This window comes from Piliocolobus tephrosceles, chromosome 4, assembly GCF_002776525.5.
Source record: "Piliocolobus tephrosceles isolate RC106 chromosome 4, ASM277652v3, whole genome shotgun sequence".
Classification (NCBI taxonomy): Eukaryota; Metazoa; Chordata; class Mammalia; order Primates; family Cercopithecidae; genus Piliocolobus; species Piliocolobus tephrosceles.
This window is the reverse complement of record NC_045437.1, coordinates 14,132,593-14,152,703: the sequence shown is the minus strand read 5'-3', so window position 1 is coordinate 14,152,703 and position 20,111 is coordinate 14,132,593. Positions and strand designations below refer to the sequence as shown.

Genomic DNA, 20,111 nt, shown 5'->3' with positions numbered 1-20,111 from the left:
ACATTAATTCTGCTCAATAAGAAATGACAGTCTTCCACTTAGTTGAATACAATAACCAACAACTACAAGATCAGTATCACTGAGAAAGAGAAGCACCAAGTGGGAGGATTTTATCTTGAAAGTCATGACCACTAAGACATTCAACTGTAGGCTGTCATGCAACCCACTTATGCTGTCAGCACCATCCCCCCAGGATGGGGCACACTGCCCCCAAGGCTCCCTCTAAACTGAAAGTATCAAGAAATACGACAGGAAGCTGCTCCTGGCCAAACACTGAGAGGATCGTGTGTGTGTGTTTTTTTAATAACATCACAGCTCAGAGTCGCTTTTCTTTTTGACTGCGCACATCTTCTAGAGGTGTTGAATGCAACCCATCATTTTACAGGTAAGTTTCATTTTCTAATCGTTGCATTTAAAAAATCCATCCAACTATAAAACCACGAAAGCTATAGATGGGATAGGCTACTACTGAAGAGGAAGTTGTAATTCCTTCCCTGTGGAGTCACAGAACTCCAGCACTGCCACGGCTTTATCCAACCACACAGGCCTCCCCAGCCTGGGAGAGAAAACTCATTTGGCAAAAATGAGCAAAGGACTCTTGTCTTCATTCTGTCATTTTCTAGCTACAGGACTAATCACTTAGCCTTGATGACCCCAAGAAGGTACCCCAATGGCTGAAAAGTGATAGCACAGGGTTGGAACAAAATTAAACAAAAAAGCACTATCTGAATATAAACCATTTGGCTACCATCTCCCACCATCTGTCATCCTCTGCTTACATACCTCTCAGCTGGGAACTCGCTCCACCCTGTAGGGTCCATTTCCTTTTTTCCTTTTTTGGAATGTTTCTCTCTTTATTGAACAACTGTGATCATTATTCTACGAACATAGATTAAGCTCCTCCCACAGGCCAGGCACAGTGCCAAGAGCTGATGCTACAATTATAAATGCAACAGACTGGATCCTCCTGGCAGGGACTGACAGTCGGACTCCTAGTGGGAACAGAGCACCACTGAGGCGACGCTCCAGAGGAAAGGAACGCAGCTCCACAAGCACTGTAACAAGCGAATCTGACCTAAACCAGGTTGGAGAGTACTTCCCTAGGACACAAGGCTGAGCTGAGATCCAAGGCTGGACAGGAGCTTGCAAGGCAAGGAAAGTGAGGGGATGCTGGAGAAGCCTGAAGGTCTCGTTCAAGAGGCTGATGTTTAACTGAAGAGCAAGGGAAGGCCGTGAGAGTTTTTTTTTTTTTTTTTTTTGAGATGGAGTCTGGCTCTGTCGCCCAGGCTGGAGTGCAGTGGCCCAATCTCAGCTCACTGCAAGCTCCGCCTCCCGGGTTTACGCCATTCTCCTGCCTCAGCCTCCGGAGTAGCTGGGACTACAGGCGCCCGCCACCTCGCCCGGCTAGTTTTTTGTATTTTTAGTAGAGACGAGGTTTCACCGTGTTAGCCAGGATGGTCTTGATCTCCTGACCTCGTGATCCGCCCGTCTCGGCCTCCCAAAGTGCTGGGATTACAGGCTTGAGTCACCGCGCCCGGCCACAAGAGTTTTAAGCAAGAGACTGAGGTGTTCAGATCTGTAACCACCCTGGATCTATCGCTTGGGGTTATGAAGAACAAGTGTGATTCCTCTTGCACATGACGACCTTTTACATCTTTCATGGGACTGCAGAATGCTTTGGGCTAAATGCAGAATTCTACTTGTTCTTTTAGGCTTCCCAGAGTGCTCCCTCAGCAATATGTCCACACTCCAGGCCAGCTCAGTGTATTCACGATTGTTTCCCACTAGCCTGCAAACACCTCTAAGGCAAATGCTGAATCTTAATTCACTGTGGATCTGGTAATCTGATGAGCTGTCACAGGAATGCTTCATTTTTTGAGGTGAAGAAACTGAAGCCCAGAGAAAACAAGTAGAAGTCTGAACTTGAACCCCCACGTTCTGATGTAGAGCTGTGCCCTCTGAACTAACCACTGTACTTTACTGCCTTCCCCTGAGTAATTCTCTTCGAAGTTCTATCATTTCCATCATTTCTACTCTGCATCTTTCTCTCTTCTAGTTTAGACAGCTCCTGTTTTCTCAACCAATCCCTACATGGTATCTTTGGGGAGTCTCTTCGATGTCCTGGTCAGTCTCCTCTAAACTCATTCCACACTTAATGTGAGACGCCCTGTCAAACACAATGTCCTGGGTGTGATCCCCAGGACAGAATTCAACAAGGTGACCACCTTCTTCATTCTACATCAAGGGTAAGTCTTCTGAAAAGGGTCAGAGAGTACATATTTTAGGTCTCATCAGCCATGATGAGTTGATCTGTCTCAACTATTCAGCTCTGCCCTTACACAGGGAAAGCAGCCACAGACAATACACACAGGGCTCCGATCCAATAAAACTTTATATATGGACATTGGAATTCGTATTCCATCTAATTTTCACGTCAGGAAGTAGTATTATTTTCATGTTTACCATTTAAAAATGTGAAAACCACTCTGAGGTCATAGGCCATGTAAAAATAAACAGCAGGCCAGATATGACTCACGGGCTGTGGCTTGCTGAACCCTGTTTTAGATGATACATTCACAGCAATGCAGCCCATGATCGTACTGCACAGCTACAAACAACCCAAAAGCCACTGACTCACATTTGACCTGCTGTCAGCTTAAAGCCCTTTGGACCTCTGCTGGGGTGTGTCTCCCCATCTTTGAAGGGAACAGAGGGACCGGGGTTTCACTCACTCTCCTCAAGCCTCCTGGTGGAGAGGCCTTCCTGGAGGTGGGGTTCTGGCTCCCCTCCTACCGCCTTTACTGCTTCCTGAAGGTGAGAGATTGATCTGAGTGGCAGATTTTTTTTAAAAATGGCATGCTCAGCTCAGCCCCTTTCGCCCCCACAGACCTGCCCGCGCAGAAGGAATCCTTGGGCCTGCACTCTCCTTGGGAGGGAGGCCTAGAACTTTAGGAGGGAGTTCCACTTGGGCACTGCTAGCAAGCCCAAGTGGCCACACAACTAGGACATGTGGATTTGATGTCACTGAGCTGACTTAGAAAAATATATTCTTAATCTCTGACATCTGTATCTACCTGTCAGTTCAGAACAAGGGAAGGGAAACAAAGGGTTATCCAGATCATGTGGGCCAGTTCTAGGATCTTTAGACCCAGGGAGGACCTGACATTTATATCTGCCAAATTTCATTTACTGATCTGGCTCACTGCTTTGACCTGCCAGGGCTTCGGTGGCCCGTGGTCTGGTTCAACTTTCAGGCCTTTAATATCAGACTTCCACATCCTGATATAAATCATTTATGAACACGCTGACTAAAGATATACTTTGAGGTAAGTCATTCTTCACTTTTGCCCTGGTGGTCACTTTTCCATTACTCAGAATCATTTGGGCACCGTCACTAATAGTTACTAATCCTTCCAATTGGTCTCCCTTCCCCAGTTCTATTTTCTACTCCAGAGCCAGTCTGGGTTTCTTTTTTACACATTCGATGGATGTATCATCTCCTATGCAAAACTCATTACAATGCAAAACTTTTTACGACGTAAAACTCTTTCCATGGCTTCTCTCATTTGTAGGAAAGACCTACATCCAGTTGGAAAGGGCCCTAACCAATTGTCAGAAAGGTAAAAAATGGTCAGTACCTATGGTAGCATCCTAGCCAGAGACCTCAGGAGAATACCAGTGACAGTCAGTGGCTTACAAAGCCACAACTCACCCCATAACCTCTCACCCATCCCCTGGGACCAACTGAGAAGTCAAGATTTGCTCCCCTGGGTTCAGTGTGATCTTGCTGATGGTACCACACGGCCGAAGCCTCTTTAGCCACCTCCCCGCCCTAAGTCTTTTACCCTTGCTCCTATCATGGACTCATACACGTTTATGTGGGCCTGTAGATCTGCTCAGTGGCTTCAAAAACAACCTCATCAAACTTTATAGAACATTGCTACTCAAAGTCCACAGGACAGCAACATCAATACCACTGGGGACTTCTTAGAACTACAGATTCTCAAACCCCATGGAAGCAGAATCTGCATTCCATCAAGACCCCCAGGACCCTGGCCCTGGCTCCTGTGGATTTTCAGATTTATCAGGCTGAGGGCCAGGTATCTTTTTTAAGCTTCCCAGTAATTTCAACATTGCCAGTGTTGAGAAATCCTGCTATGGAGTAAGGGCACCCCCTACCCTTAGCTGCTTCTGCTATCTCAAATACATCATCAGATGCCAATTAATTTCCAAAGTTACCCTTAGGAGAAATCAGGCCAGATAAAGAAAAATCCTACTGGTCAAGTAATTCAACTAAAAATAAGTGTTGCGTCTGTTTTGTGCCCCTTTCCCTTTGGCCAAAGTAAGCGGTTACTTTTACTAGTCACAGTTGTTGTTCTATGGCTGGAAGCTATGTCTATCTAAAAGGAACTTTTCTGAAAAAAAAAATTTTTTTTCAGATGGAGTCTCAACTCTGTCGCCCAGGCTGGAGTACAGTGGCATGATCCGCAAACTCTGCCTCCAAGGTTCAAGCGATTCTCCTGCCTCAGCCTCCCAATAGTTGAGATTACAGGCACCTGCCACCACACCTGGCTAATTTTTGTATTTTCAGTAGAAATGGGGGTTTCACCACGTTGGCCGGGCTGGTCTCGAACTCCTGGCTTCAAGTGATCCACCTACCTCGGCCTCCCAAAGTGCTGGGATTACAGGCATGAGCCACCGCACTCGGCCAACTTCTCTGAAAATAATGAAGAAAGGAACCTGACTGTTGCCCTGGCCTCCAGGGAAGGTGGCCAACTCCTCCTGGTTTGCCTGGGACTCTCCCAGTTTTAGCACTGAAAGCTCCACATACTGGCACATCTCTCAGTCCAGGCAAGCTGGGACGGTTGGTCACCCACACCCAGTCCCCGTCATGGTCTGACTCTGACCCCTCCCTCGTCTCTCACCTCTTCCTCTTGCTCCAATATAAGGAGTGCCTTCACTTCCTCCTAGAGCTCGCACCTGCCTCCCTTTGCCTGTACTCGTCCCTCTGTCTGAAACATTCTTCCCTCTAACCATGTCCTAGTTCATTCCACTCATTCTCCAGCTCTCAGCTCAAACATCACTTCTCTGTTTCCAGCCCCCAGCCTTGAGCAAATCCCTGTTTTCCTCTCTCACAGCACAGTGTCCTTTTCACAGCACTTGCCACAGTTTACACAATTGTGTTTGTGTTTGATTAGTGTCTGTCTCCCTGTGTAGACAGTAAATGCCTTACGGACTGGGACTGAATCTGTTTTCACTCCGCTTTCTGAGTGCCTAAGTACACAGTAGATAGTTAATAGATATTTGTTGAACGAATGAAATGAATCCATGTAATCAGGATCCCGTCCATGTGTCTCCATGAGAGAGACAGCCAGCTTCTCCCAGGGTCTGTTCTCTCCTCCTCCCATCGAGATCAAGCCCTGACTTTGGGCTGGGCACACGGCTACTCAGATAAAGGTTCATTCCATCATCCCTGGGTGCTGGGTACAGCTGTGTGAGTGACTTCTGGCCAAAGAGAAGTGGAAGGTGCAACTTTCAAAAGGGCTTGTTAAGAGGGGTGTGTTCCTTGCCCTTTTTCCTCCCTATTAGCTGGAATGTAAATGTGATGGCTGATGCTCCAGCAGCCATCTTGTACCCAAAAGTGGCAGTGGGCATTGAAGCCAGGCATAGTGGAGAAACAAAGTGGAAGGAACCTGGGGCCCTGACACCATGGAGATCATCCCAGCCCTGGGGAGCTACCTCTCTTTGACATGAGAGAAATGAATGTATTCACCTACTTGGGGCTGTTGTGTTACCCTACCACATTTATGCTAACTAAGAGCCTCTATCCTGGTGGTCCCTTCTGACTTTTAATATGTATGTCAGAAATAATGAACCACCAGTGTGTTTTCTCTTCCCTTAATTACACCACGTAAATATAAAGCAGGAAGTGAGAATGTGAAGTGGTCATCTAGTAGGATGGTTTCAAGGTAGTGAAATGAGGAGGGAACTGAGGGAGTCAGGAACTCAGGGTCTGGTCCTAGACAGCTGAGCCATCTGGACCTCAGCTTCCTCCCGTCAGCAAACATAAGGAAGCCAGGCCATTACCTGCCATTTCCCTTCATTCTCCAAAGGTCTCCTTATTTCAATATGTTTCAGAGTTATGTTAGAGGACTAGCCACGCTGGGGCACAAGGCACAGGAGCAGAAATAGTTGTGAAATAACTGACATTCAACTAAACTCAAAACATTACTCAAAGCTTGCACCACAGAAAAGATGCCCTAAGTGTATATGGAAGATACGTAAGATCTTGACAAATGCCAGCAAATACCCGGACCCTTAGAAGTTCATGCTGAGTTCTACAGATGTATTAAACCAGTCGACCCAAGGTTAGTTCTAATAAACAGCCTTTTCCACAAGGGTCTCTATGGTGGTAATCAGCTTCAAAAAGACTGCTAGAAGGGGAGGAAAAAGGAACATCAAGGAGACTGGGAGGGAAAGAGAGATGTAATAGGCTTCCAAATTCAAACAAACGAATCAATTACATGTGGGAGAAGATGCAGCAAAGTGTGAAGGACAAGACAGTACGAGGCAGATCACCAAGCACAGACTCTACAAGCCCTCTACCAGGACAGTCGGCTAACTAACCAAAATTGAGTCTAACAAATATTTAATACTTAAAAAACAAAAATACAGGGATATACCATGGATAAAACTGATCTCATAAGCTCTCTCTTGGTTCAAGGGATTTTTCTTTAGATCTCCTAGGAATCGATATGCCCAAGACTTGCACTGCTTCAGGCACAAAACTGTGGGACCCAACATGTATGCTAATACTTTCATTGGCTATGTTTCCACTTCAAGTTGAGCAGCCAACCTAACCTTAGCTACAAGCCAAACTCCAAGTTCATTTTGTAAATGCCAAGTAAAATGACAAATTGCTGATCTCATCCACTGACATGAGTGCCACCAGCCCTTCCTATCTAGACAGTGACTGGTTACATTCAGCCCATGCTGGCACTGGCTTGCCATCTCTTCCACTTCCCCTTCCTATCAGCCATTCTGCTTGCTCCGCAGCATTTCAGCCTGTCCAAGTGGTGGATTCGGAAGACACAGAGCACCCAGTCTTTCTTTAACTCTAGAGAGTTCACAAGCAAGTTGAGGCCTTCTCATCACAGGTCAAAAAATACAGCCCCAAAGTATCAGGTGTTATTCTAAGACCTAGGGACAGATTCATTACCAGGCAAGAAGGAATTTAGTTCACTTCTCTTAAACTTGGAGACTAAATGCTACAGAGGTCTATGCCCTGGCTTAGAGGACAGACACAGATTGTTCACAGTACACGCTCTGATGAGCTTCCATCATCATCAGCTCCACTGCCCACCTCCATTCCTGAGCCATTTGGGAACTGGTTTGTATCCAGCGAGGCTGTCCCAAGCCTAGGAAGAGATGAGAGCTCATCTCCACCGTGGTGGGTACAGGAGAGGGAGGTATGATTCTTTTGTTTTTTTTTTTTTTTTGAAACAGTAAACACTTGATGTTTAATGATATTTTCACTTCTGATTTGAGGAAAGACTCTCTTGAGAAAGACTTCCAACTACATTATTACTCCCTCTCCTAGAAGACTAATCCTAATATTCATTAATAACCAATAATATGGCAAGAGGAGAAAGAGCTGAGGTATTTATCACTCCCTCTGCTAGAAGACTCACTCAAATATTCATTAATAACCAATAATATGGGAAGAGGAGAAAGACCTGAGGTATTTTAGGTAACTTTGTGTCTATTTATCCAATAATTCCACAGACTCGATGTCATAGTAACATGGTTAAATCAACAACAAAAGATTTACTGTTAAATTCTTAATTTAGAGATTCATCAAGCATAGCATTTTATGTGCTACAGTTTCTGGGATTTTTGTTTATCATCTAGGAATCCCAGCAACAGTACTAACAGGCAATAGGCTTTTGTCTCCTAGAAAGGAACATAAACATTTTAACATCCTCTTAAACATGATGTCACCTGTCTATTCTGGCTCCAATTAAATGGGAAAGTAGAAAAATGGACTATTACTAGCATAAAAGGTTATTGGAAAAATGAGAACATATACAAAAACTTTCTGTTGATTTATTTAGAAGTACCATTTAAATGTTCTTCCATTGAATTAATTACAAATCAGATAAATGTGTATGCAACCTCATTTTGAAAACAGATGGTGTTACCAAGTAGCTGAACGTGTACCAGAGGACTCACATGGAGAGGAGAGAACAAAAGGATTTACTAACCAAATACACTAATCCAATAATTCCTCCACAAATTAAGTAGAGACTTTAATAGCCACGTATGGGGAACCACTAAACTAGGAAGTTTTAGCCCAGTAATAAAAACTTTTTCATAATCTCTCTTCCCCTGTACCCAGACCTGCGAGAGTTGTCTCAAACAATAAAAACAGTATGCAAATGTTAACCCAACCTTAATTCAGAACAGCTTAAATGTGATAAGGTAACCTTGGAAACTATGGAGAGTTCTCCGGTAGAAGCCAGAACTCTGTTTCAGGTGACAGAAGCAGACAGATTGTTAAGAATCTCTTATGAGTGGAGTCCCATCCCAGGGCTTACCCTGGCCACCACTTACTAGCAGAGGCCTTGAGCAAATTCTGTAGCCATTGTGTCACAGAGTCGTGGATGTAAAGATTATATAACACTATCTGTGGTCAGTGTCTCCACGTCTAGCACCCTAAAGAAAATTCAAATGCCAACTATTCTTGTGATGGGGACAAGCACTGAGTGCTACAGGCACATAGGAGAGTACCCACTCCAGGCCAGAAAGCCAGCCAAGGCCTCTCAGATGAAGCTACCTTGAGACCCGAGCCAGAGAAAAGGTCATGTTCAAGTTAGTAATACCCAATCAAGACTTTCTACTGAGATAAAATACTTGGTACCAAAAAAGTTACATTTTATTTGATATTTATTCATCTCATAGAAATGTAAGAGTAGAAGTATAATAGGACAAATGGGTGGCAAAACAACAACAAAATCAACTATGGACCATTTGGTTTTAAGCATTCTGTTGAGGGTGCCTTTAACTGCAGTGTTTTTTTTTCCTCCACAGCCCTCAAACTATTTTTTAGAGAAGGGAAATATTTCTCTTGACAATTACAACTAGCAGCTGCTTGTGCCCGACCAATCACTGGGTCATTAACAGGTCCATCTGCCTACTCTCCTTTTGAACACAGAAGTTCCACCAGGTAAATTCACCTGCCTGCCTAGTGATTATCTGCCACTGCCCATGGGAACAGGCCAAAGGCTGCTTATGGTGGTTCAAAAACATCTGCATCATACATACAGTTGCGCCTACTTGAATGGCTTTGGATTAACAAAATCCAGGATATCGAGGAATACACCTTTCATTTAGCAGATACATCTACGTGGGAGGTGAGTAACCTTGTACAAGTTTGTGTGTGACTTGGTTTCTTAAAATAAGGTTAAAAAATAACAGCTACTTCATAGTAGAAGGTAATATTAATAACAGGAGAAGCAGCTAACATTTGAGTGCTTACTCGGAACTACAACCAACCAGTTCTAAGCATTTTCCATGTAATAAATGAACTAAGACACAAGAAGCACCAAAAAACATCAGCCATTACCATTATTTTTAAATGTTTGATTTAGCATTAAACTCTTTCCTCCAAACAAAACCTTACCTAGAACAGCAAAAAACAACAAAACAAACATAAAAGTATACAGAAATAAAAAAGCAGAGCAACTCCAAGTATAGCTGGAGTGGGTCCGCTGTTCCACACCGGGCAGTCCTATTCCCCCAACACCTGCCCCTAAGAACCTCTAATGAGTCCTGTGGTTCCTGAAATCATGGCTGAAATGTGAATGTTACCATTGAACAGATGGACAGTGGTGGAGAGAACCACAGCAGAGCTGAGCCAATCAAGGCAGTTAATGGTCCGAGTCTGGCCACATGTCAGAAGAGCAAGGAAGAGTGTGGGGTGCACACATTCTCCCTGCAAACACAATGGTCTGCCTAAGGTGTGCTGGCGACTGTGAGCTTATTCCACTCCATGACCATCTCTCCCTGCCTTCCTAATAGATGACAGCGTCTTCTCCGGGCACTGCACTAAGTGAACTTCCAATGCTTCTTCCATGCATCTAACATTCTGATTCAGACAGTCTTTCGGATAATATTATGCAGAGATGCTTAGTCCACGATTCTCAATATCCTAACACACCCTAACACTCTAAAGAAGAAATAGTAAAAATCAAACAAACAAAAAAACCTGTGGGTTTTCTTCTGTTGTCTGGTTTTATTGTCAAGTGTTACTTGCTGTTCAAAAGCTAAAAAAGTTGTCCCTATACTAGCTTTGACAACTGATTTTAAAACTGGTTTTATTTTTGTTTTGCCAAATACCACTGGCAAAGAAGGGAAACTATGCTTGTAAGTCGTTTTGGAGAAAGTTATGTTTTGGAGAAACAAGTTTTCAGAAGTTATGTTTTGGAGAAAAAAGTTTTCCATAATCTGATCCTTGAATCACATTCTTCCTCTGCTGCACACCAACTGCAGATCCCACAATTGGAGCAGAGGAAAGAATCTCTACCCGGGCTGGCAGCGCTGGCATGCATTGAGCTTGGTGCAGAGAAAGGAAAAATTCCGGGTGATGATGTTAAGCCCGGAGTAGGCACCTTTCTGCCTCCCAAACCAGCCTTTCCAGCTGTGTTCCTGCCTCCATTTCCAATTTTTGTTTCTCTGCCAAACTAAGGCAGGGAGGAGAAAAGAAAATAACATAATAAAAAGTTCAAACGAATACACCCATAAGAAATATGTGGCTAATTTTATAATAACCCAAGGTGCAGAAAGGTTTTTAAAAATGAGTTCATTCTCCAAACTTTTGAGAGTGGGAGGTAGGACAGAGTTCTCCACTGGGAAAGGCTGCCTGGATCAGCTAACCGGAGGCCTTCATTCTACGGATGAGGACACATCTGAATGATATCCTCTGACTCCCAGAAAGGTGCTGTTTCCACTGCACCCAACAGTTTGCTGTGTGAATTAAAAGCCCATGCTGGGACCAAGAACAGCAATTCATAAGCAATCCCCGCAACTGCCAATTTGCCATAATCACTGCAGTTCCTGCAGCCCAAACTCTGTGTTTGGGAACCGGCATCCTCCCAAAATTCACTAGCGGGCTCCAGACAAATATAGACACGGGCATGTGTTCCTTCAAAACCTAGACGCAGCTATGCTTCTTTCTCGGGGCTGGTTAGGAAGACATCCTATGTGGACTTCAGAGGGGGAGAGGATCCTGCTACCGAGCCAGCGGGAGGAGACTTCAAGACCCAGTGCCTGAACTCCCAGGCTGTGCTGCTGCCCTTTTTGGGTGATTTGTGTGTGTGTGTGTTTTTTTTTTTTTTTTTTTTTTAAGACGGAGTCTCACTCTGTCACCCAGGCTGGGAGTGCAGTGGTGCAATATCGGCTCACTGCAACCTCCGCCCGCCGGGTTCAAGCAATTATCCGGCCTCAGCCTCCCCAGCCTCCCGAGTAGCTGGGACTACAGGCGCCCGCCACCACGCCTGGCTAATTTTTTGTATTATTAGTAGAGACGGGGTTTCACTATGCTGGCCAGGCTGGTCTCGAACTCCTGACCTCGTGATCCGCCCGCCTCGGCCTCCCAAAGTGCTGGGATTACAGGCTTGTGCCACTGCGCCCGGTCCCGTCTGGGTGAATTTTTTTTCAGCCAGAGTATTCTGTGTTGTTAGCAAGTCTCGAGTGCCGCGAAGGTGTGCGCCACATCCTCCGCCAGCAGGGCGCGAAACGTAACTCCCTCTGTCAGCGAGTCGAGCTCCCCGAGAGGATACTGGGCCCCGCTGGTCCACGCACCCCGGGCCCGCTCCCAGGCGCAGGGCGCGACCTCCGCCGCTGCCTAGGCTTCCCTCGCGGCTCTGAGGGGACCCCGACCCCAAAGCCCGGCTTTCCTCCAGGAACCTGCGTTTCCCGCCCGGACAAGCGACCTAAGCTGCTTGGCCTCCCTTATTCAAATACAACCCCGTCCCCGACACCAGCTCGACCCCCGCATGGTGGTGCAGCCCCGCCCCACTCCCGCCGCGCTCAGGGGCGCGCTCCGGCTCCAGGACTCCCAGCCCCCGCCGAGCGGCACCGGCGGCCACAGAGGAGGGCGCGTCCCAGGCTGCCCGCAACCCCGCCCGCCCTGACGGTCCCTGCCCGCGCCCCCCGCCAGGCCGGGCCCCAGGCTCACCTGCGGCGGGGGCGTGAGACCGCTCCCGCTCCCTTGCCCGCGTGGGGCTCCTTGGCGCCGCCATGCCGGCCGCGCTGCGGACAGGCGTTGGGCCTCTGCCCGAGGTCTGCAGTGGTCTGTCAGACGCGACGGCCGCCCGCCGGCGCCCAGGCTCGCTTCCCTGCGGCGGGCTGGGGAAGGCGGCGGAGTCGCAGGGCGGGGATTGGCACCGACTGACGCGTCAAACAGCCAATCAGAGTCCGGGGAGGGGAGGCGCTGGGCCTAGAGGGGCGGGTCCTCCGCACGCCGTCGGGGTAGCTGGCCAGAGATGTGCGGAGGCGTCTGGGGCTAGGCAGCGGCGTGGGAAGCTACTCCTGGGGTCCATGCGCGTTCCCGAGGCTGGGAATTCCACTTGGGCGGTTCCGGCGGCCTCCACGGCACTTCACAGCGAAGGCCTGTTGAGTGGGAAGCACAATCCCGGAGGGCCGGCTGATGAGGGCGAGGAGTCGGTGCGGTTTCCCCCGCGAGAAGATTGCTGCGCGATCCTGCTCAGTCACGGCCGGGGTGGGCGAGCCTGGAGTCCAGAGGCAGCTGTCGGCCTAGGGCCTGTTCACCGAACTGGGGAGATTTTCGAATCTTTCTTCTCCCTGGGTCAGCAGAACAGGGTTACGCTTACTTAGAACTCACAGTTTGGGATCGCGAATATATGCATTATTGACAAAACTGTCCTCTTATAGAATGATTTATCCAAAGGAAAAAATATGGGAGTAGTTAACAGTAGAATAAACAGGCCAACAATGAAAAGGCGCTCACAAAGTTCTCCCCCGACTCCCCCGGTCAGATGGCCCCTTTTCTTTTTCCGGAAGAAAAAGGAAGAAAATGAAAATCCTGGTGAACACTTCCTCTTTCTCCAAGATACACAGTTCCAGAGACAACCGACTGCATGGGAAATGTTTTGCCATCTTTTGAAAGAAGTTCCGTAACTAAAGAAAGATGTGAGAAACAGCCTGGAATTTTGTGTGGCTTCAGTAGCCTGAGGGCAATGTCGACAAGTAATTGGATCGCTTTCCTCCTTTTCCCTAGTCTCAGAACACAGGTCTTTGGCCACTCCAGTGAGATTCTTTATCCCAGCAACAACAGTTAACTTAATGCCAAGCATTACTGACAGCTGGCATCCGGCCACATGCTTTAATATATGGCTTTTACGTGCATTGCTTCATTTAATCCTCACTTGCCCATGAGGTAGGCGCTGTTATGATCTCCAATTTACAGACCAGGAAACTGAGGTTCAGGAAGTACTAGTGCATAGTTTGAACCTTAGTCTGAACCCTCAACCGCCCAACCATTCTCCAATGCATGATTCACAGAAGATAATAAAAATGTTCCCAAACTCTGCTGCATGTTTACAAAAGAATCCCTTTTATCCACATCAGATTTTTAACATTGAGGGGTAGTTTTCTACAACCATAAACCACCAATTGCGTGTATAGAGCCACGTTACTCATACAGAATAAATGACTTAAAATTGTTGCGCCTAAGTAACCTAAACAAGCGTATGAGCAGTGACAAGTACAAATTGTCTAGTCTAGAAACTAAAAATACCAGGGCTAATTTCTTGTGGTATAATAAAACAAAATTTACTTAGTCCTTTAACCACAAAACAAATTAGCCAGCTCCCCTCCCTCCTCCCATAAGATAATATTTATGAACACAGCTGTTTGTACTTGGCCTAAAATCCTGTCAATTAATTCACATTTAGGATGTTGGTTGCCTGTAATGTTGGTTGTTACTCCAAAAGCTGAATGAGAGGCCTCTTAGTGTGGTACTTAATGACCAAACCTTGGAGCCAGACTGCCTGGTGTCCCTTCACACAAGCCATATGGTCTTACATAAGTTAGCTAACCTTTCTGTGCCTGTTTCCTTATCTGTAAAATGGAGCGCCTAAGAGTATCTACCCCGTGGGATTCTTATGGGAGTTACATTACTAAATATGTGCAAAACTCTCACAATAATGCTTGGCACATGAGCATCACATAAATATAAAGATGTATATACATGGAGATTTCTAATTGGCTTTCTGGTCTAACCATGAGTGATTTATTACATGTCTGCACAATTATGAAGTGATTGATTTTTTTAAATACCTAGATCATGAGCCCTTTGAGAGCGGGAACTCTAATCTAGAATCCCTAGCACCTGGCTCAGAGCTTAAATATTTATGAATGGGCAAATTGAGAGTGTGGTGTGAGGCCAGCTGGAAATCATGCTGAACAAAGACCGCTGCAGCAACCTTCTCAGCTGAAATGTGGATGCAAATCATCACGCTCGCCAAAACATCCACCTTAGAACTACCAAAAACAGGCAGTGCCTAGCATTGTGCCCAAAAGCCACCTGATTATGACTCTGGAAAGCTCAGAGTGAGTTAGGCCAGGGACAGTGGTTACTCCAGCTAGTTGCATGAGGGTTGTGATATGACTCAAATCAGAAGAAAGAAAGAAAAACTAGCCAGTAGTTCCCAGCAAATATTTAATTGGAGTTTTTTGTTTTTGTTTTTATGAGGTTTTCTTGACCATTTGAACTCTGAAAATGGAATGTGAACATTCAGAGCCTTTCAAGGGTCATGTTGCAAAATGTATTTTCTTTTTCTTTTTCTGAGACAGAGTCTGACTCTGTCACCCAGGCTAGAGTACAGGGGCGCTATCTCGGCTCACTGCAATCTCCGCCCAGGTTCAAGCGGTTCTTCTGTCTCAGCCTCCCGAGCAGCTGGGATTATAGGCGTCTGCCACCATGCCTGGCTAATTTTTGTATTTTTAGTAGAGGCAGGGTTTCACCATGTTGGCCAGGCTGGTCTCAAACTCCTGACCTCAAGTGATCTGCCCACCTCAGCCTCCCAAAGTGCTGGGATTACAGGCATGTGCCACCACACCCGGCCCATTTTAACCACTTTTAAAAGTACAGTTTAGTGGCAGCCTGAAGGTCCCAGTGTGGGGATAGACAGAAGCCCCTGCCGGGGCCTGCTGGGAGCTTCAGGGCTCTTTGTGCTACTTGTGTCCCTGCTGTGCCAGCCCCTTCTTGAGGGTGCTCCTGTTCCTCCCTGTTTAGGCTTCACACCTTGCCCCTCACCATTCCAGCCTTGTCCCACTTGGTTTCTTAGCGTTGCCTGTGAAATGTCAGCTTGGATCTTGGCCTCACATCACTTGCAGCATTTGTTCACCTTCACACTGGGATGCTGGAAGTGTGGTATCTCACCCATGCCCTGGACTGGCATGTGGCAGGGTGGCTGGCATGTGGCAGGGTGGCCCACACTTCTAGCCTCTGCTCATCCAAGAAAAAGATCATATGTTGGCTTTCAAAAATCACTGGGTTCTAGCTGGGCACGGTGGCTCACACCTGTAATCCCAGCACTTTGGGAGACCAAGGTGGGCAAATCACCTGAAGTCAGGAGTTTGAGACAAGCCTGGCCAGCATGGTGAATCCCAGCTACTCTGGAGGCTGAAGCACAACAATTGCTTGAACCTGGGAGGCAGAGGTTGCAGTGAGCCAAGATGGTGCCAGTGCACTCCAGTCTGGGCAACAGAGTGAGACCCTGTCTCACAAAAAGAAAAACAAAAAAAATCACTGAGTTCCTGGGAGGTGATTTTTTTAGCGGATGGTTTCCAAATGGCCCCAAAAGCTGGGTTCAAATCCTAGAATGTCATTTATTAGCTGGATGACCTGGAGCAAGATACTTTAAACCCTTTTTGCCCCATTTCCTTACTTGTATATCAGGAATAATAATAGTACTTACCTAAAATGGGGCTTGTAGAGTTGATTCAATGACTGCATGTAGAGGCTGGCCCTTTGTAAGTGCTCAGTTAAGTGCTGCTATTGGCACCTATTGACCTCTACATACTGTCCTCTATTAGAAAAGTTGACACTGACTGATTTTGGTATTAAAATTTTTGTAGTTATTCAGGGGCTTTGTGTGAATAAGAAGCAACATATGCTACCATACAATGCAGGAAGGAAGTGGAAAGATAAGGATTTCTCAAATTCTACCTTGTATGGACATCAACAATGATGGCATAATGTTTTGAGGACAATGGATGGTCAAATAACCTGCATGGCTGGGCAAGGTGGCTCAAACCTGTAATCTCAGCTACTCAGGAGTCTGACGCAGGAGGATCACCTGAGTCCAGGAGTTTGAGGCCAGCTAGGGTGATACAGCAGACCCTATCGCTAAAAAAAATAAAATAAAATTAGCCAGGCATGGTGGCAGGCATCTGTAATCCTAGGTACTTGGAAAGCTCAGATAGGAGGATCACTTGAAGCCAAGAGTTTCAGACCAGCTTGGGCAATACAGCCAGACCCTATCCCTAAACAAAAATTTTAAAACTAGCCGGGAGCCTGGTCAACATAGCAAGACCCTGTCTCTGTGGAAACTAAAAAATCTTAACTGGGCACGGTGGCAGGCACCTGTAGTACCAGCTACTCAGAAGGCTGAGGCAGGAGGATTACTTGAGCCCAGGAGTTTGAGGCTGCAGTGAGCTATGATCATGCCACTGCACTCTGGTCTGGGCAATAGAGTGAGACCTTGTCTCTAAAAATAAATTTTAAAAAATTAATAGACATTTTTCTAAAGAAATTATGTAAATGGATAATGAGCACATAAAAAGATGTTCAACACACCTCTAATCATTAGAGAAATGCAAGTTGAAACCACAATGAGATACCACTTCACATCCATTAGAATGGCTATTATAAAAACAAAAAACAACAATAAAAAAGAAAATGACAAGTGTTAGGAAGTGGACAAATTGGAAACCTCACTCATACATTGAGAATGTTTTCCACTGTGAAAAACAGTGTAGTGGCTCCTCGAAAAGTTACATGTAGAATAACCATATGATCTGGTACTCCAGCCTGGGCGACAGAGGGAGACTCTGTCTCAAACAAACAAATAAATAAATAAAAAATAAATAAAATGTGTTTTGAATTTTATTAATAATAAAATAACCGTAAAACGTGTTTTGAATGTGTGCCATACTCAGTCAACCAAATTACAACACTATCCTCTCAGTCATTCATACCTCAGTGCCACCCAACCTTGGCACTTTCTAAGAGCAGATGGTGACTGGAGGAGTGCCAAGAGGGCTTAGGAGCTGCCAGAGGGATTGAGAGGTCAGCTTAGAGCCATAAAGGGAACTGAAAGATGTGGGGGTGGTGTGTGTGGAAAAGAACTTCATGATTTTGAGTAGGTCCAGACCAGAACTTAGCATTTCCTTAATTTTTCAAAAATAATTTTAGCAAATTAGATGGCTTTGCTCCTTCTCACATTCTTGACACCTGTCCTGCCTGCAGTTTGCATAGAGCTGTGCTCACTCACCACTTCTGTCCTTTGACCTTATGTTTGCATTGCCTGGGCTGTGCTTTTCTCCCCCCTTGCCTGGCTGGCTCCCATTGGTCCTTCCTCAACCTGCTCTCCTTGGGGAGGCAATTCTGGACCACCCAAGACAAGCTGGAGTTCACAAGATGGCTCCTCCACCGTCCCAGCTCTGCCTGCTATTCTCACTGCACCTAGTACCCTGCACCTAGTACTCTGAGACATAACTTGTTCAAATTCTTGGCCAGGCACGGTGGCTCATGCCCGTAATCCCAGCACTTTGGGAGGCCGAGGCGGGCCGATCACTTGAGGTCAGGAGTTTCAGACCAGCCTGGCCAACACGGTGAAACCCCATCTCTACTAAAAATACAAAAATTAGCTGGGTGTGGTTGCAGGCGCCTGTAATCCAGCTACTTGGGAGGCTGAGGTGGGAGAATCGCTTTAACCTGGGAGGCGGATGTTGCAGTGAGCTGAGATTGTACCACTGCACACTAGCCTGGGTGACAGGCTAAGACTCTATCTCAAAAAAAAATTAAAATGAAATTAAAAACAAAAATACTCCATGTTTGACTGTGAGCTCCTAGAGGGCAAGGACAAAGATCCCAGCCTCCCCTGGGTGTCCTGCACAATGCTTGGTTGCCATTTAATGAGGGCTTGCTGAGTATGGGAATGAGGTCTCTTCAAGATCCTACTGCCCACTTTCCTCCTCCTCACCATGCTCTTGAGTCTACACATACATTCCTTGGCTTCCTCTACAAGTGGACTCGGTACACAGACATCCTTGTCAACAAATTCGCCTTCTGAAGGATGACACTTCCTCTTTCATGCTTGGTAAGCTTGTTAAGATTTCAGGAACAGCAGGACCCTTGCCAAATGAAATGTACAAATGAAAAGACAATTTTGCCAAATAATCTGACAATTAAGTAAAAATACATGGAGAGGTACAATCTCTAAAACTTTCTGGTTACTTTACTGGGCTTGCAGCTCCAATTAATCCACAAAACAAATTTTTTATGTTTTTGTCAAAGCAGAACAAGCAGCAGTCTTTCTGGCTTAGCCACTCCCACGCCAGCCATTTTAAAAAATAAAGCCAAGAGTGGGAAAGAAAGAAAACCAGATTGCTGTTTCTTTCTCTGAGTTGTCAATTTGTTTGTTTATTTTTTGTAGTGACCGAGTCTCACTGTGTTACCCAGACTGGTCTTGAACTTCCAGCCTCAAGAGATCCTCCTGCCTCAACCTCCGGAGTCACTGAGATTAGAGATGTGACCCTCTGCACCAGTTAGGCTCATTTATTTTTGAAGATCCCAGGGGATGACACTAAAAATACAAAAATTACCAGGGCATGGTGGCATGCGCCTATAGTCCTAGCCACTCGGAAGACTGAGGTTTGAACTTGGGAGGTGGGGGTTGCAGTGAGCCAAGATGTCGCCACTGCATTCCAGCCTGGGCAACAGAGCCAGACTCTGTCAAAAAAATAAAACAAAATAAAAAGAAAGAAAGAGAGAAAGAGAAAGAAGGAAAAGAAAACAAGAATGAGTTCTTGAAAATTAAAAATGTGTTAATTCAAGTGAAGCCTTTAACAATGCCTGGCCCATCCATAGTAAAAATTTAATCAATATTAACTATTGTATTGGACCATTTACTTTCTGGTTTCACTTTTATTTTCCATCATTGTTTTGTGACCTATGCCTAGTGTGAGTTGGACAAGCTTCCAATAAAACAACTTCCATCATTTTCTCGTGACCTATGCCTACGTCTAAATCAGAGCAGCCTTCATATTATAGTCTCTTACTGGACAGAGGGTAGGACCTTAGAATCTTCAATTCTATCACAAACTTGTATACAGATCCTTCCTTTGAAAGAAATTAACGCTGAGGCAAAGAGGTCAATTAATTTTCCTAAGGTCGTGCAACGACTCAGTAGGTGCAACCAAGAGTAGAACCCTGGCCCTCTGGTTCCCAAGAGAATGCCCGTCTATCCGTCTTTTCTTGGTCCAGCCCTGAAGTGGCCATGCCAGGGGAGTCAGTTCAGCCCCTTTCTTTCAGGGACTGCCCACCTCTCCCTAGTTCTATGTCTTCTTACAGGGGATGCCAGTCATGGGTTCGCTAGAGTACCCCTATTTCTTCTGCTCAAGAAGGGGCCACTGATCCACACAGAACCAACTGGATTCTTCCCTGGGGTTGGAATATGGATGTTGGAAGACAGAAGTTATGGCCAGGCATGGTGGTTCACGCTTATAATCCCAACACCTTGGGAGCCCAAGGTGGATGGATCACTTGAAGTCAGGAGTTCAAGACCAGCCTGGCCAACATGGTGAAATCTCATCTCTACTAAAAATACAAAAATTAGTGTGATATGGTTTACCTCTGAGTCCCCACCCAAATCTCATCTTGAATTGTACTCCCATAATTCCCACCAGTTGTGGGAGGGAACAGTGGGAGATAATTTGAATCATGGGGACAGTTTCCCCCATATCGTTCTTGTGGTAGTGAATAAGTCTCACGAGATCTGATGGTTTTATCGGGGGTTTTC

General features: G+C 45.9%; 1 protein-coding gene and 1 long non-coding RNA gene across 2 annotated transcripts in view; one reads left to right on the top strand and one right to left on the bottom strand.

Moving 5' to 3' along the window:
* OTULINL (OTU deubiquitinase with linear linkage specificity like) overlaps positions 1-12,431 on the bottom strand; it is a 31,369-nt gene extending 18,938 nt beyond the window's left edge. The window contains exon 1 of the mRNA XM_023218271.2: positions 12,239-12,431. Within this exon, the coding sequence (XP_023074039.1) occupies positions 12,239-12,302 (64 nt within the window). The 5' untranslated portion in view covers positions 12,303-12,431. The remainder of the gene's footprint in view (positions 1-12,238) is intronic.
* LOC116418764 lies at positions 5-10,560 on the top strand. The gene is made up of 3 exons (XR_004228903.1): positions 5-385; positions 9,091-9,413; positions 9,881-10,560. It is a non-coding gene; the product is annotated as an uncharacterized LOC116418764 (long non-coding RNA).
* Positions 12,432-20,111: the final 7,680 nt, after the last annotated feature.